The sequence below is a fragment of the Yarrowia lipolytica genome, chromosome 1E (assembly GCF_001761485.1).
Source record: "Yarrowia lipolytica chromosome 1E, complete sequence".
Taxonomy (NCBI): domain Eukaryota; kingdom Fungi; phylum Ascomycota; class Dipodascomycetes; order Dipodascales; genus Yarrowia; species Yarrowia lipolytica.
In genome coordinates, this window is record NC_090774.1 from 3,844,399 (window position 1) to 3,860,299 (window position 15,901).

General features: G+C 49.9%; 6 protein-coding genes across 6 annotated transcripts; 4 read left to right on the forward strand and 2 right to left on the reverse strand.

Moving 5' to 3' along the window:
- Positions 1–1,031: 1,031 nt before the first annotated feature.
- On the reverse strand, positions 1,032–3,497 carry YALI1_E38479g (uncharacterized protein; the record flags this gene model as incomplete). The annotated part of the gene is made up of 1 exon (XM_504686.3): positions 1,032–3,497. The coding sequence occupies one exon, from the start codon at positions 3,495–3,497 to the stop codon at positions 1,032–1,034; it is 2,466 nt and encodes an 821-aa protein (XP_504686.3).
- A 1,250-nt stretch (positions 3,498–4,747) lies between these two features.
- On the forward strand, positions 4,748–6,037 carry YALI1_E38491g (uncharacterized protein; the record flags this gene model as incomplete). Its single annotated transcript, XM_504687.3, has 1 exon — positions 4,748–6,037. One exon carries the CDS (start codon positions 4,748–4,750, stop codon positions 6,035–6,037), a length of 1,290 nt encoding a protein of 429 aa, XP_504687.1.
- Positions 6,038–6,874: 837 nt separating this feature from the next.
- YALI1_E38512g (uncharacterized protein) lies at positions 6,875–7,634 on the forward strand (the record flags this gene model as incomplete). The annotated part of the gene is made up of 2 exons (XM_002143058.3): positions 6,875–6,941; positions 7,408–7,634. 2 exons carry the CDS (start codon positions 6,875–6,877, stop codon positions 7,632–7,634), a joined length of 294 nt encoding a protein of 97 aa, XP_002143094.1.
- A 544-nt stretch (positions 7,635–8,178) lies between these two features.
- On the forward strand, positions 8,179–8,976 carry YALI1_E38526g (uncharacterized protein; the record flags this gene model as incomplete). Its single annotated transcript, XM_504688.3, has 1 exon — positions 8,179–8,976. The coding sequence occupies one exon, from the start codon at positions 8,179–8,181 to the stop codon at positions 8,974–8,976; it is 798 nt and encodes a 265-aa protein (XP_504688.2).
- A 2,715-nt stretch (positions 8,977–11,691) lies between these two features.
- YALI1_E38561g (uncharacterized protein) lies at positions 11,692–13,390 on the forward strand (the record flags this gene model as incomplete). The annotated part of the gene is made up of 2 exons (XM_504689.4): positions 11,692–11,715; positions 11,783–13,390. The coding sequence occupies 2 exons, from the start codon at positions 11,692–11,694 to the stop codon at positions 13,388–13,390; spliced, it is 1,632 nt and encodes a 543-aa protein (XP_504689.3).
- A 401-nt stretch (positions 13,391–13,791) lies between these two features.
- On the reverse strand, positions 13,792–14,946 carry YALI1_E38593g (uncharacterized protein; the record flags this gene model as incomplete). Its single annotated transcript, XM_504690.2, has 1 exon — positions 13,792–14,946. The coding sequence occupies one exon, from the start codon at positions 14,944–14,946 to the stop codon at positions 13,792–13,794; it is 1,155 nt and encodes a 384-aa protein (XP_504690.2).
- Between the last annotated feature and the right edge of the window lie 955 nt (positions 14,947–15,901).

A 15,901-nucleotide genomic window follows, 5' to 3' on the forward strand; every position in this document is an offset into this window, starting at 1 on the left:
GGCTGTTTCTGAGCGTTGCAATCGATATGTAATTGACAGAGATGATGAACAGGTGGTTTTGGTCTGTCTGATAGATTGAATTGCACTAGAATCGACAGGTGCAAATGTTGAAATACACGCCATTCAAGCATGTCAGACATACGCTTATATATAGGTATCTCCACCTGCCTAAATTCCTTGTGCTCTCAAAAAATAAGCTCTCTGAAAATGCGGAGAGAGAGGGAGACTGTGGGGAAAAGGCACTAATTATTCTCTCTCACATACATCATATCCGCCTTACACTGAGCAGGAATGCACCTTACTACGCTTCAGATATGATAGCCCAGGCCATAGTCTTCATGATACTATTTGGCATGGTGGGCATGGTGATGGTTCAGGTGGTTCTGGTTCTGTTTCTGGGCCTGACACTCGCCTCCATGCAACTCTTCCTGAGACGGGCAGTCTCTCCAAACGACAAAAACAAGGCCAATCTAGAGAAGACTGGATCTAAGGGTGAGAGTTCGAGCGCCAAACGATGAGGCGGCAGAACATGAAGCAGACAAATGACCCGAGAGTATTATGTGGAGGAGATTGGAAGGTCCAAGAACGCGCGACTTTTAGGTGTGGACCGATTAAAGCCTTTGCGGAAGGATACAGACGTTCTGTATCTCTACGGGCCTCGGTCTCACCTCATGTCGCGTGCTAATTAAACCCTCTTGATTCTAAGCGACCCCCTTTTCTTCACTCCTGGAAAGTACTTGCACCTATAAGTCTTCTCCTTATGGTATCTCCATGCTTTCCCCTGTACAATTACACCTGAACTTTTGCAATAAAGACATTCAACACAATGCGACGACATTTGAATACTGAAATATCTTATATATATAGCCCTTAATACATTTGACCATACTGAACTTCCCCTTGATTTACCCTTCATTTTATCGTGCATCGATTATGTATGCAAAACAGGGGTGACATACGACATCCAAAACACCTGTACTTGTACAAGTAGCTATTACTTGTACTTTTAATATCACATAATTCATTAGTATTTACTCATTTTGTTCGGCTCGGTTGTTTCCCTCGTCACCCTCGTTATCCTCTCCTTCCTGAGTCTGAGTCTCTTCTCCTTCACGCTCTCGCTGTCGAATCAATGCATCCAGCTGAACTCGTCGCTGTCGGTTATCAGCCAGCCATCGAGAATGGACAGCGGGAATCATGGAGCCAAAGAAGGCAGCGCCAATTCGGACGCCCCGAGCATGCCGGTTGTCAGGATTTTCCAGAGCCTCTCGAACAGCCTCGTTGTTACCTCCAGCAGCAGGTTCCTCCTGGTCGTAGTTCACGGCAGGAAAAATCTGGGCAACTCGAGATAATTCCTCAGAACCCACGTTGAAGCTCGCAGGACGAAACCGCTCCAGATGGTGCCGAAAACGGTAACCCACAAAGATGATCACAGTGAGACCACACGACGCATAGAACATATAGTCGTTGTTAATACGACCCAGAACCATTATGTAAAAGACAAAAAGCTGTAGTAGGAAGACAAGCACTTCGCCAAGCTGGCGAACAGCCACAACCGCACGCTGACGAAGTTGGTCGCGGGGGGGAATCATCTCCCGAATTCGCTGACGAATATTCCAAGGAGGAGGCGAGATTCTCAGCCGGAACGAGAAGTCAACAAGGGGTTGCTGTGTGGGAGGCTGGACCTGACCCCACTGGAGGAATTGCTGGAACTGACGGTAGTCAAACTCCGCAGGCTCTGTGTGGTCCTCATGCTGGGTGTCAGCCCATCTCAGAAACTGTTGGAATTGACGGTACTGGTCAGATGCAGGAGTGGTGTTTCCAGGCGAGTGAGCGGCTCCTCTAGGGGGAGTTTGTATCACCTCAGCCTCTGTGTCTGTCGAGTTGGCTGTATCATTGTGCAGGTGACTATTGGGAGTTGGGTGAACATGTGCGTGGCTGTGGTTGTGGTTGTGGGTGTGGGAATGGTTGCTGGTATGGGGGTGGTTGTTGGCGTGAGAGTCGGAAGAAGAGCTCGAACTGGGTCCAGAGTTGGATTCCGAAGAGGTAGAAGGGTTAGAAGCAGCCGAAGCAGAAGAAGGTGTAGAAGCACCCGTTCCAATTTGCTGACCCATACCTCTTCCAGGTAGGCCTCTGCCGGCCATATCTCTTCCAGAGGCAACAGCCTCTCCTGTCTCTCTGGTAAACTCGCCTGACTTCCGTCGCTTAGGCTCAGTTTCCGAGTTACCAAATTCTCTGTACATTCGCTTGAGCCTGGTCATTTCTCGAGGCGAAATAGCCACCCACTCGGATTCTGTGCAGCTACCTGTCTTGACATCTGTGGGGTTGAGATGGAAGTCTCCGAGACTGGTGTCCTTGATGAAGAGGTGCTTGATGGTGGGCGTAGGGACCGGTGTCTCAACGGTCTCAACTTGAACAGGCTTCCCTTCCTTCATCTCAACATCACCCTCCTCATCAACTTCCTCAGCAACCTCCTTGCCCTTTCCCTCATTGTCCAGATTCAGCTGGGCTGTAAATGCGCCAGCGAGGGGGTTGCCAGAGAGCGCAGCAGATGGTGAAGTAGCGACAGAAACAGCAGCAGTTTCTCGGTCAAACTGAATCAATGACCCATCAGGTTCAACCATACTCTTGACTTGCTGCTGCTGCTGCTGCTGCTGCTGAACCTCCTTGTTGAAAGGGTTGTTGGACTTGACGGGGGTTGATTGAGCCTCAGCAGGCTTCTCAAGCACCTCGTTCTCACCCTCCATCTGGTACTCCTCGAATTCGCCGAGGACAAACCGGTAAAATATCACCACGTTCGTGCCTTGCGAGTGAGGAGGACGCCCAAAGTTGTTGATATCCTTGACCTTCATGGTGTCGTCTGAGAAATCTTGGCCCTTGGAGTTGAAGACCACAAACTTGCGCTGAATAGCCAAATCCAGCGACTTGACAGCAGTGTCATTGCCCAGAGAGTTGATGAGCAGATGCTTCAGGTCAGCAAGAGACGCCTCACCGTCCATGTTGTACAGACTCTGTTGCTGGACGTTGTAGTGAATCGTGGGCTTTGCTTGATTCGAAAGTAGTCGGACGTTGTACATGGTCTGAGACTCCGCTGGTGTCGATCCAGAACTCTCTGCTCCTCCATTCGCATCGCCCTTACTAGTGCTTCCTCTTCGAAACCTCTCAATAATGCTCAGTTTCTCCTTGTCGAGGGAAACAGGCAGCAAATGAAGATGGAACGTGGGGTTTGTGGCCGCCAAATTGGGCAGTTCATTGGCGTCGGGCAAGATCTTTCCTCCGAAAATCAGCTTCAGATTGCCCGGGTTGCCCAAATGCTCCTGTTCTCGGTTGTAAGACTCTGTGGACGTTTCGACACTTCCCTGTCTCTGTAACTCGACCAGTTTCTGGCAAAGCCGTTTTTTGACCACCAGAACCGTCTCATGCTCATGAGCATCTATCTGGAACTTGGTAGGCACAAACGGCAGAGCAGACGAACAGAGAATGTTGATCGAAGGCATGTGCTGGCAGTTGGCAACTTTAGGCACGTGATGAAGCCGGGTTCGCGATAAAGTACCTGGAACTGGGGTTAGGGTTGTTGGGGCGGAGTGAGCAAACTGTGTTTAGGGTCACCAATATATTCAGATGAAAAATATGATAGTAGTATGATACTCGTACTATATTAGCTGGTTATATGAGAACGGGGACGACTATACGACGACGACTCACTTATACTACTATCTGGATGCTTCTTTTTCAGTAGTACACAGTAATACAGCTAAAATATCAACTGGCGGCTCAACGCCACCATAACTACAGTATTGCAGCGGCGTATACTGTGCCGTGTAACATCAACAAATAGAGGTGAGAGCTGGATCAACGCCGATGACAGCTGCTGTGGTGGATTTTGTTGAACGGGAACAGTGAGATCTTAAAATGGGCTATTTACAGACGTATTAGTAATATATTGCTCTCTAAAGTGTCTCACAACGTCCTAAACCGTCATATTATGTACATAAACACCACCACTACAGTATGTAGTCGTGCTCGTACTGGTTCAAGTATCGTAGCTATTTGGCTCCACTGGAAAAAAGAAAATGGTCCTATATATGCGCTCAAGCTACAAGAAGGGGTATTACTAAGTGCAAATGCACTCACGACGGGCCGCTGAGAGGTCATGTGACTTATTGCCCACTCCGACACTCGGTCCAATGCAAAACCCTTCTATCAAGTGGAAGTGGAAGTTGGCCTAAGATTGACTGTACGTCATTGAGCACCAGAAGATGGACCACGTTTTACGTAGCCACCCTTGTATAAAACATGGTACGATCCAGGAGGTATTAGTAAACGCATACAGGGCCGGTATGACTAATCAGACTATCTAGCCTAGCAGAGACATACATTGATGTATGAGTCGACTGGAGAGGATTCGTACTGTAGCAGTGTACATACTGCCATGTCAAATCGGCTCTCCTCCTTTCCAAATGTGGCGTCTGAAAATTTAGAGTTGTGGCTAATAGTGGCGCAGGAAGGGCCACAAGTATCAGAGCAAGTGAGTGAAGATTTTGTCAATAGCGTTAAAATCGGTGTTTTTAAGCAGTGAATCTTTTCTACTACCGTTTTTACACCTCCATCAACCCCAAACAGCCCATATTTCGCCATTGGTACCTCCTTTTTCGCCTTCTCATTTTCTCCCTCCTCAAATAAACTCAGAGTCAAATCTGGTCATATTTTCGGCCCTTCCTCACCTACAACCAAACCACATACATACATGTTCTCGACACGAATCTGTCCACGAGTGTCTGTGCGAGCAGCAGGGCTGGTGTGCGCTTCTCGCCCACTCGCCGGCGCCGTCCAGCAGCAGAGAGGCATGCTCAAGTTTCTCAAACAGACAATTGGTCTGGACGACAGCGGCAATGAAAATGATCCGACCCCCGAGAACCGGTTCCATCTGTGGGACCAGTCACCCAACCAGGATATTCGGGAGCGGGCCGCGGTGATCCGCGCCCGTTCCAAGTGTCCCGTGACCGGCGAGGACGTGCGATACGTCTGTCCCAAGTCCGGAATCCCCACCCATCACAGCAGAGAGGCCTACGAGTCGGATGCGACGTTCCAAGAGCAAAACAAGGCCGAAAAGCTTTTCATGGCCAACATCTACGAGCATGATCTGCGATCCGGTCGAGATTTCCCCGAGTTTGATCTCCCCGGAGCTCAGGACAAGGATGACACTGTCAACTTCATGAACTGGGATCTGTTTCTGTACACCCGAGACTTTTACTCCATGGATACCGAGTTCCAGATGGCAGCCGTGACCAAGATGCTGTCATACCCCGTCACAATCGGCTCCGTGCTGCACACAATGTCCCCTTACGCTCTCAAGCCTAACGGTCCTCTGACCCTCGAGGGTCTCAAATCCCTGGCTGCTCTGCGATACTCTCTGTTCCCCATCGACAAGTCCCGTGCTCTGAACGATCGACCCATCCGATTGTTCATTCTGGGCGCCCGAGCCGAGTCCCAGCTGCCCCCCCACGTGTGGAAACAGCTCTCGTATCTCATCCCTACCGCCAAGTGGGAGCTGTACTTCATTGGTCCTGAGGCCTACTACGACCGAGACAAGCACCAGTACGTGCAGCACTCGCGACCCGTGGAGATGAAGATCGACGACACCATGACCTTCAAGTTCTACTCGGACTACTTCCATGTGCTCCACGAGGCTCATGATTTCTTCCCTTACGACCCCTACCTGGATGCATTCTTCCTGTTCCACCCCGGTCTGGGAGCCCCCGAGGCCATGGATCAGTGGGCCAAGTCGTTGCCCGGTCTGCTGGAGTCCAAGTGTGCCATCTTCTCCACCGGTTTCCACAAGGATGACCTTGAGCGAGACTGGAACTGGCTGATGGACAAGTTTGGCTCCAAGCTGGACGTGCTGCTGGAGCCCTCAGAGAACATCTTTGGCTCGACCAAGTGGGAGCTCAACGATCTCAATTCTACGGAGGTTTACCAGTTTAACCAGCAAATGTTTGCTTTCCGAGGCAAGCGATACCACGCCATTCCCCAGTAATGTACATAGGGCGTGAATATTATGACAGATGAAATGAGGAAGAAGAGCGAGGAAGATGAGCAGCTCTCACCAAACCACTGACTGAATTGTAGTAAAAACAGTACTTATTTGACCAAGCTCTGCAGTTTTACTGTACATACATACCAAGGGGTTGTATCATGTATACTACAAAGTAATTACACCAACTTTACTCATTAGAAACATTATACAGAACCAATGAATGGTATATACAACTTTTAACACTTCTGCCGTACTTTCTCTACTCAATGCAATAAATTAACAATAATTTCCCAGTTTCATCGGTTCAATCATAGACCTGCTAAATGATACTTTCCGGTTGTGTTAGTTACCATTAGTCAGATTCCGATCTCAGAGCAGTGTTTGGAAAAGGTCATCAACCCGTCCAAAAGGTGTTTTCAGAGTTGTAGACTGGATGCTAGAGTATCTGGGACAGACATCAATAGTTCAACCCCACCTGTCACCGCATCACCCTCAATATACCCATCTCCTGTTATTCCCGTGACGTTGAAGAAGATTTCGGGGCAATATTGAGTTCCGACTTTTTCCGGGATCTTCCAGTGTTAGTCAGAAATGGGGACTGAAGTTGCTTTTAGTCCTCGGAAGAAGATTGGTTAATTAAAAAATGAGTCAGCTGTTACTTTTCCAAAAAAAATTGCGCTCAATTTCTGTCCAGAACCACCAGTGAGAACGCTTCCATCACTCCCTCTCGGGGCATGTCTCCCCAACCAAACGCCAGAGCCTAATGTTGTATGCACAGGTAAGTACACTTTTCTAACTTCACACGACTCTCCCGATAACTAATACACCAAAACCACAATGAGAGCCACCAGAGTCCTTTTGAGAACCCCAATGATCAAGTTCCTGGGCAAGCGACCCACCAACGGTGAGTACGACCCTGATTGAGTAGTTGGACCTCGACACAGAAGCGTTTTGTGCGCCCTGAAATTGCCGCGACCAGCCCCGGGATATGGAGAGACATGTCTATGTGACATACAGGAGTGGTGTGGAGGAGCCATCAACAAGATGGTCAATGAATTGAGAGCGTGACTCCTAGTCACGGAAAGATTCGTGTGACAGTTGGATTGATTTCAGTCGAATCGAGATTGCGCTGTACTTCATCATCCTTGCGGCGCGATGATGCATGTGAGGATGTGCTGAGACTGTCGAGACAGACATAGTCATAACATGAGCATAACCGCGAATCTGCTCCGGCTGTGACACCATCACCAACCAAAAAAACTTCCGCGAATTCTTCTTTGCTCTTCTCTTTTCTTCTCTCCTCTCTTCTTCTGAACTCACCTCCCTACATTCACTCTACCAACAACCACCATCTGAACCAACTAACACAGTCAAAGTGGACCACACCCCACGACCCCATCCCTTGTCGCCGACCGGATCTCTACCACCATCATTCACCGCTGCCACCATCCCTCTCAACAAGGGCTCCAGCAGTAACTATTCCCCTCCTGGAGACGGCGAGTTTGCTTCTCGACGAGAGCTGTCCAAGCGATTCCAGTACCGACCCTTCTCCGAGAACGAGATCAACGAGGTCAACTCCGGCGGTGCTTTCTTTTAACCGATGTAACCAATGACAATTGATGATATTATAGAGAAGGGGGGTGTACAGTTGCTGCTGCCACCATAGTCACATGCAAAGAGGTTATGACATGTATTGTGTGATGTAAAAGTGGGTGGCATTAATTATATAAAAGAAAAATAATATATAAAGGGCTCGCTATATCGCACAAATAGTTGTAATTGTACTTCTATCCGACCATCAAAATCTCTCCTCGTCAACTCAAGATTGAGAACCCCATCATTTTAGGGTCTGCTGGTGGCGAACAGCACATCCAATGGTAGTCCGAAACAGAACACTTGGAACGGGATTAATAAGCAATATATACACAATATGACTATATAAAAAAACACAGGAGAGTCACATCAGATATTGGACATAATATCTATTCAATCGGAGCAAAATTGGCCCCGTTTCAAACCCCTCCACTTTAGATTACATAAGCACTCCTCCCAACCTAAACCTTCGCCGCCACCATGGCCTCGCAGTTACAGTCCACATCCATCTGTCACCCGAGACTTGTACACACCTACACACACTTACAATGGAGCAATCACCAATCAATTGGGGCCGTCCAAGAGACGACATTTACGGCCACTACTCGGATGCCATCTCGCAGGCCCCCAACACTCACTCGCTGCCCAAGAAACACACACAGCAGCCCACAGTTACCGGTTCTTCTGTGATTGGAATCAAGTTCGATAAAGGCGTGGTTGTGGCTGCTGACACCCTGGCCTCCTACGGTTCGCTGGCTCGGTTCGACAACATGGATCGATTGACCCAGGTCGGCGATTCCACCATTGTTGGCATTGGAGGCGACGTTTCAGACATGCAGTACGTCCAGAGACTGCTGGAGGAGCTAGAGATCGAGGAGAACTACGACAACAGCGGCGACCAGTCGCTGCACTCGGAAAACATCTTCAACTACTTGTCCAAGGTCTACTACAACCGAAGATCAAAGATGGATCCTCTGTGGAACGCCGTCCTTGTGGGCGGTGTTGACAGCAAGGACGAGCCCTTTCTGAGCCACGTCGACCTGCTCGGCGTCACCTTCAGCTCTCCCGCTCTGGCAACGGGCTTTGGTGCCTACTTGGCCCTGCCTCTGCTGCGACAGCTGGTGCCTTACCCCGACTCATACAAGAACGTGACGGAGGCTGACGCTCGAGCCATGGTGGAGAAGTGCATGAAGGTTCTCTTTTACCGAGATGCCCGGTCCATCGACAAGTACGACGTGGCCACTATAACCAAGGGCAATGTCAAGATCGAGAAGGATATCAAATGCAAGGATCAGAACTGGCGGTTTGCTGAAGACATCAGAGGATACGGTCGAACCACCTCTTAGGGATATAGGTAATGATTGCAGAACGAGACGAGTCGGGGTAGAAGCGGTTGAAAGTAGGGTCGTATATATAGCCACCTCGTTACTGTTGCACTGTGTAGGGCCGTTTCATGGAAGTCCGATCGTGGCTTCTCAACTGTTACAGGGCATGACGAGAAGTACGAGTATCCCTACACTAATCGATTCAGAATCCAAAGGCATTTCTGACACAGAGTACATGTCTTAGTGACCCTTCACTGTACAAAAGAGTCAACTTGTTTTCACTGTGTTTTGTTCTAATGTTGACGATGATCTCACTATGGAGTGTACTCGTACCCTGTAAATGGTCCATGGGTCTCAAAATTTGCAGCAGATAGTCGTTTGAAAACGTGTTTCAGCTGATGAACCTGAGTACTTCTCTACCTTGATCACCCAGTACATCTTTCCATATTTGAACCACAATAACGGAGTCGCCTGTATGAGCGAGTCGTACAACAGGAGTAGAGATCTATCATTGGGGTTACAGGCCGGGAAAGATCTTCATTAGATACAGGGAAGTAGAGGTTTTGTCTGGCTTGTTGTTTGCTTGATATTTGATATTATTGATACTGTATAGAACAGCTTGTTGAAGCTCTCAGCTCTATATCATCCTTAGTAAAGCCTCCACATTTTAATCTTCCTTACCATGTTCAACAAAAAACATTGAGGGTTCCATTGTAGAATGTACGATACTTGAAGTACGTTACTTGAGTTTTAAGAATACCCTAAGTGACTAAGTAAAACATATACAAGTACCGGTACGAGCACTGTACAATAGGGCTCCCGCTAGGACTCGTTCGGTACTACTACAGTAAACAGATATCCACATACCCTCTCCAAGGCCAGACCGATCCATGGCCGACTCCTTGCACGTATAGTGGTTATAATGGTTTCTTTGTCACGTCAATACCCTTTCCTCCGTATCTTTTCTTTGTAAATGCAACCCTGTAATTTGGCAGCCAGCGAAAGAGGAGAATGGCGCTACCATACCTGGACTTGCAGCGTAATACAGTATCGTATTACTCGTACTAGTATCTACAGTAGTCCTTGGACCGCCGTATATACACTGTACATACTACTGTATGTACTATTGTAGCAGACGGACCGTATGTACTACTTGTAGCACCACACATACCTCGGCATAGACAAATTGGGCTCGTTTTACGATAAAAGTGCCGCCTGTGCATTTCACATCACAACAATGGCCCACGTATAACTGTTCTGATACGATACCTACCCGGTACTCGTACCGTATGTATCGGTACCAGCCTGTCCCCATGCCAAGACAGTTTTCAAGACAATGCAGGTAATTTGAGATGTGGGACTGATGGATTTTGCAAGCCCACATTGTACGTACGGTAAGCGTGCTGGAGCTTTGTAGTACGGGCAAATCTTGTTGATCCACTGATCCATCGCTTCTGATACTCCATCGTCAATTAAGTCTTTTGCCCACCTGTCTTGTCTCTGTACACTCATGTTGTACAGATTTGGTTTTTCGTTTCCTGAGTTTGAGATCTGACGTGGTCAGCTGTAGGTCAGCCAAGACAGACAGACAGACAAATAAAGACCATGTCAACGACCAGGGTGTGTTTGTTGACGTGTTCTAGGCAGTAGAGTGGGAGCTATGCCTGGCTAAGTCCACCAGGAGCATTGTGATTGATGTCTCGTCGTTGTGCTCGGTTTTTCTTCTCCCTCGTCCCTCTGTTTTGATGACCCTAGTAAAGATCTACAGAACCTTGTGACAGCCCATCCGCAGAAACATCCATGCAGAGAAGCAAGCTAGAGCGAGGTTAGTGAGACATGGGGATGCAGACGGGACCCCTAGCCCCCACAAGTCAGGCCGAATGTACAGGAAAAAGGGGTCGAAATGTCACCCCTGTCAGCACCAAGACGCACTGCAGGTCCCTGGACACGCAGCGACCGCCACGGCCCGTTCCAGAGACATTTTGTGAAGGTTCGGCAGCCCCGATGACACGGGAGAAGACTGGTGTGCAGTCACCATGCGAGATCTGGGGCGTGAGATGCGGGTGACGAGAAGAGGTCAAGCAGCCACAGCTCGAGGGCCACTCTTCGGTCAAGGTGTCTTTTCGTGTTGTATCGTAGAGTGCTCCAGTCAGTAGACCTGTAAAACGGAACATACCTTCCTTATATATGTACGTACTTGTAGCTATATATATACTTGTCACTCGTCTCACATACACCACGCAACCACTAACACCTCACCCCATGTCTCATGGCAACAAAACATTCCACGCCTGAACCACTTTCGCAGGGGATTCAATATTAGTCTAGTGTACCCGAAAACAGTGCATTCCCCCTCCAGGTTTGGTTGCTAACCGTAGCAGCTTAAGTGCATGTCAAAAGCTAACGTCAAAAATAACCTGGGTTCAAACGCTACACACTCTCCAAATAATATCTTTCAGCTTTGTATAAAATCGCAAAGCAGCAAAGGCGGCCGCCCCCAAAACGCTACTGGAGACACAGACGTTAACGCACAAACACGGGGTCTCTTTCAGGACACACCCAGATAGTTGAAGCCGTCCCATATCGCTCCCTTTCCTCCACCTCCACACCAAGGCGCTTGTACAGTAAACCACCACGCACGGCTTTTTAGACTCGCACCAAACTCACACCCACGTCTAAGTCTACAGATCAACGGCTATCTTGTCGAAACAAGGTGGAATTCTTTGCACGCGAGCCATGACGTTCCAGGTGGTAGTGCTGGTGAGTACACGACCGAGGGAATTGCCTTTTGGACACGCACGAAACATACGTCCAGCGACTAACCCAGGGATCCTCAGGAGGACCGATAGATAGAGGCACCTGCTCTTATCTGGTGCGTGGCAGCGATGAGGAAGGCAATGCGACGACGACATCGACAAAAGCCGATGATGCAACAGGAACTTACATTGCAGTCGACGCGGGCTGCTTTCTGTCGGGAATCATCAACGTGCTCGAAAAACAGCAACTGCTAACTCCCCGAGAATACCAACAGGAACTGCTGGCCGAGTCCATTGCGCCGCAGCCTCCTCACTCACAACGCTCCTGGAGCATCGCGTACCCCCCATTCGACGCTCAGAGCCTTCCCTACGGCGGACCCACAGCAAATGCGGCCCACATATTGTCCCTGGTCTCGACAATATGCATCACTCATCCTCACCTCGACCACATCTCGGGCGTGATCATGAACTCGGCTGCCTTTTCTCCACAACAAACAAAACGGTTGGCAGGCTTGCCACGGGTCATTCAGGCCCTCAAAGATCACGTGTTTAACGGTGTGATCTGGCCAAACCTCACCAATGAAGGAGTTGACGCTGTACATCTGGTTCAACTTCTGCGCTTGTCAGAACACCTAAGCTCTCCAAATTTGGCCCAGGGGCTCACAGTGACGCCCTATGCAGTCTCCCATGGCCACATTCTGCGTCCAGCGCACCAGACACATACTTCTTCAGGTCACCACCAGCCGTTCAAACCGTCCTTTAGCATTCGATCCTCGGAACCCTCTGAACCCCACAGAGGCTCTCGTAGAATGCCCTCCAGTGTCATTCCACCAGACTCCGTCATCGAAATGCGCCGTCAGAGCTTGATGATGGAAAAACGCCAACTTCGGGCGTCAATCGCCTCTGCCTCTTCGCATCTCCACTCCCCCACATCTCCCTCGTTGGTTCCTCATCGCAAATCTAGCGGTGGTACGTCTTCGGCAAGCTCAGTCGGCTCGGTAAGCCCCTCCAGCTACCCTACATCCAATCCAACCTCGCATCCAACCCCAGGACCTCCTCTGGGAACGTCTCTGGCATCTTACGACTCAACAGCCTTCTTCATCCACGACAGCAACACAAACAGGGTGCTGCTCATGTGGGGCGACGTGGAACCAGATTCCATCTCGTACACGCCGCGGAACTACCTCGTGTGGCGAAAGGCAGCTGAATACATGCAGCAGGGGCTGCTGGCGGGCATATTTATCGAGTGCTCGTTTGCCAACCCACACGACGACGCTCTTCTCTTTGGTCACTTTTCCCCCCGCCACCTGATTGCCGAACTTAAGTACTTTGCATCAATGGTGGAGGGCAGTGAAGAGGACTTCCATGCTATGGTGGGATGGGAAGAACTTCATGAGACCAACGAGTTGGACGTGGAAAACATGGACGAGGAGGTGTCGATTCCGGTCCCCAAACGCATCCCTCAGACACACGCACATCATCCACACCAACCGCCTCCAGATCTGCACTTGAAGGGTCTTCCTGTTGTTATCACGCACGTAAAGGAGGATATTTACAATGAGGATCCCGAAAACGATCCTCGGAAAGTGGTTTTGGAGGATATAATCGGCCTGGCCAAGATTGAGAGCATTGGCTGCGACTTCATAATCGCCACTCCCGGGCTGAGTTTGCAGTTGTAGTGACATAACAGGATTACCATTGACATAAAGGAACTTTTTTCTCTCTCGTCTCTCTCAACGCTTCAAACAGCTTCATAATATCTACTAATAGTGGTTATACCAAGTAATCTATTCCAACAAACACAGCAAGACATCTTCACCAGTTTAGCTACAAGTGTGTCTTAATATAGCCTGACAGCTTCTTCCCTACTTGCCCAACCTACAGTATGTACAATACTACAGCAGGTACGAGTACAATACCCAACAGTGACACAGACACAGGAAACACATGATACCAAATCTACTTTGTCACATATTGCTCCAGTAATACGGCCAATTTACACTCAACCTACTTGTACTCGTTGTTCCAATAACAGCTCCATACAACCTACTTATACATGCTACCTAGTAGTTGTTCCTCCTTAAACAATCTGGTAGTTGTCCGACGTCACTCGGGTCACCTCTTGGTAGGGGATGTTTTCGTCCTCGGCAGTGGCAGAGAAGACGTTGAGAATCTTGACGTTGCCCACTGTGGTCTCAGGGTCGTTGAGAGTGAAGGAAACCTCCATGGGGAAGAACTCGTCCTCCTGGTCGGCCTCAGCGGTGAACTCAAAGGCACCGGTAGAGGTGTCACCATCAGCAGTGATCTCAGGAATGATCCACTCGAGATGGTCGTCGAACTGGTCCCAGGTGATGGAGGAGTCGGAGATGTGAGCGTTGGAGGAGACCAGAGGCACAATGACAGACACGTTGGTCATCTTGCCGGTGAAACCCTCAGAGACCTCGTACTCCAGGGTCACGTCGTAGAAGCCGGGGTCCGACTTCGCAAACCAGCAGTTGAAGGTCAGAGGAACAGCCTCTTCCGGTGCGTTAGCAGAGTATCTCAGGACGCCGAGAGCAGCGCCGTTAGAGGGGAAGCCTCGAGAGGGGTCCTTGAGACCGATGATCTGGCGCGAGGAGAACAGCGCCTTGTCCACGTTGGGATGGGTTCGGTACTTGACGCCGGGGGCGTTAGCCTCGAGCGCGATTCGGATCTTTGTGTGGTCGGGGTTGCCGATTCTCAGCTGTACGTCTCCCTTGACCTCAGCGCTCTTAACAGAGCCGTCTCGACCGAGAGTCGCGGTGACAACCTCGGCGACAGTGAGATGAACGCCCTGGACCTCGGGATTGTAGGCAGAGGGAGCTGCTGCTGCGGGGGCAGTCTGCTGCTGCGGCTTTGACTTGGGGGTGGGCACGGCGATGTCAGCGTTAGCCAGCAGAGAAGCAGAGGGGCTGTCATCGAATCCGCCCTTCTTCTTGCCGAGCTGCATGCCCTTTCCTCGAGGAGCACGGGGCTTGTGGGTTGTCTCGGGGATAGGTGCGGGAGCAGCAGCGGGTTGCACAAACGAAGGAGCGGGGGCCTGGAAGGCGGGGGCCTGGAAAGATCCATGACCTCCAGCGTTTCCGGGCAGACCTCGCTTGGCAGCCTCCTTTCGCTGCATCTCCAGCTGCTTGGCCTTTCGCTTTCGATCTTCGGTGGCCTCCAGCTCCTTGTTTCGCTCAATGATTTCCTGAATCTTCTCCTCGTGGGACTCCATTTCCAAAAACGTCTGGATCTGCTGCAGAGACAGGTTTTCCCGGTAGCCCTGGGACACCACCTCGTCAAAGGCGCCGAGCAGGTCGAATGCGGCCAGCAGAATCTCCCGCTCATCCACGACACGTACCAACGAAGTGACCACCTGGACTAGCAGTCTCAGAGTCTCAATGTCCTGCAGAATGTTGGACTGACGGTTGGTGATCAAAACCACGTACAGCTCCTCCAGTGGCTGGTAAACGTATCGAACATTGTCGTGCTCCACGGTTGTGTGTTGTTTGGAGCCCTGGATGAGCTTGGGGAAGATGGCCAGCAGTCCGGCGACCTTCTCTTTGGGCAGATCTCGGAATTGACGCGAGATGATGGCTTTGCCGCCACGTGAGCATATGGATGCGGCTAAAACGACCTGTGTTAGTATATGCGCGAGCGATTCGGATCCGTCCAATTGCTTACCATTTTCCTCCTTTGATCGTGATGTGTGCTGGTGTGCTGATGTGTTGTCCTTGTTAGAGTTCGAGGTTGGAATATTGACAGAAACACTGGGTTCGCCCACAGAGGTTAGGAGTCACGTGTTTAAGCTCAACTTGTGCGGCTGGGAGTACCGATGGGAGTATGGGAGGGTGACAGGCAAATGTTGCCGTAACAAGAAGGAGTGTATTTGAAGGACACAGGTATGACACCAGTACGCGTATTTGTCGAACAAACGGATTTGACAATCTATTCTGAGCGTTCTTGGAGTGTTGATACTCCATATTTCCAAGTCGTCATCCAGTAAACGCGTCAAGTTGAGATTGTCGTAACTCTCCGTTAACTCTAGACACTGAAGTGTCGTGGAGAGTGGTCTGGAACGAGTTAATCACACCGTACGTACTGTCCTCTCCATGTTACACAGCTACTGGTACAGCACTTTGTTCTGTGGCGCGGGAGTCACGCTTTCTTATAGTGTGATTCCTTTCATA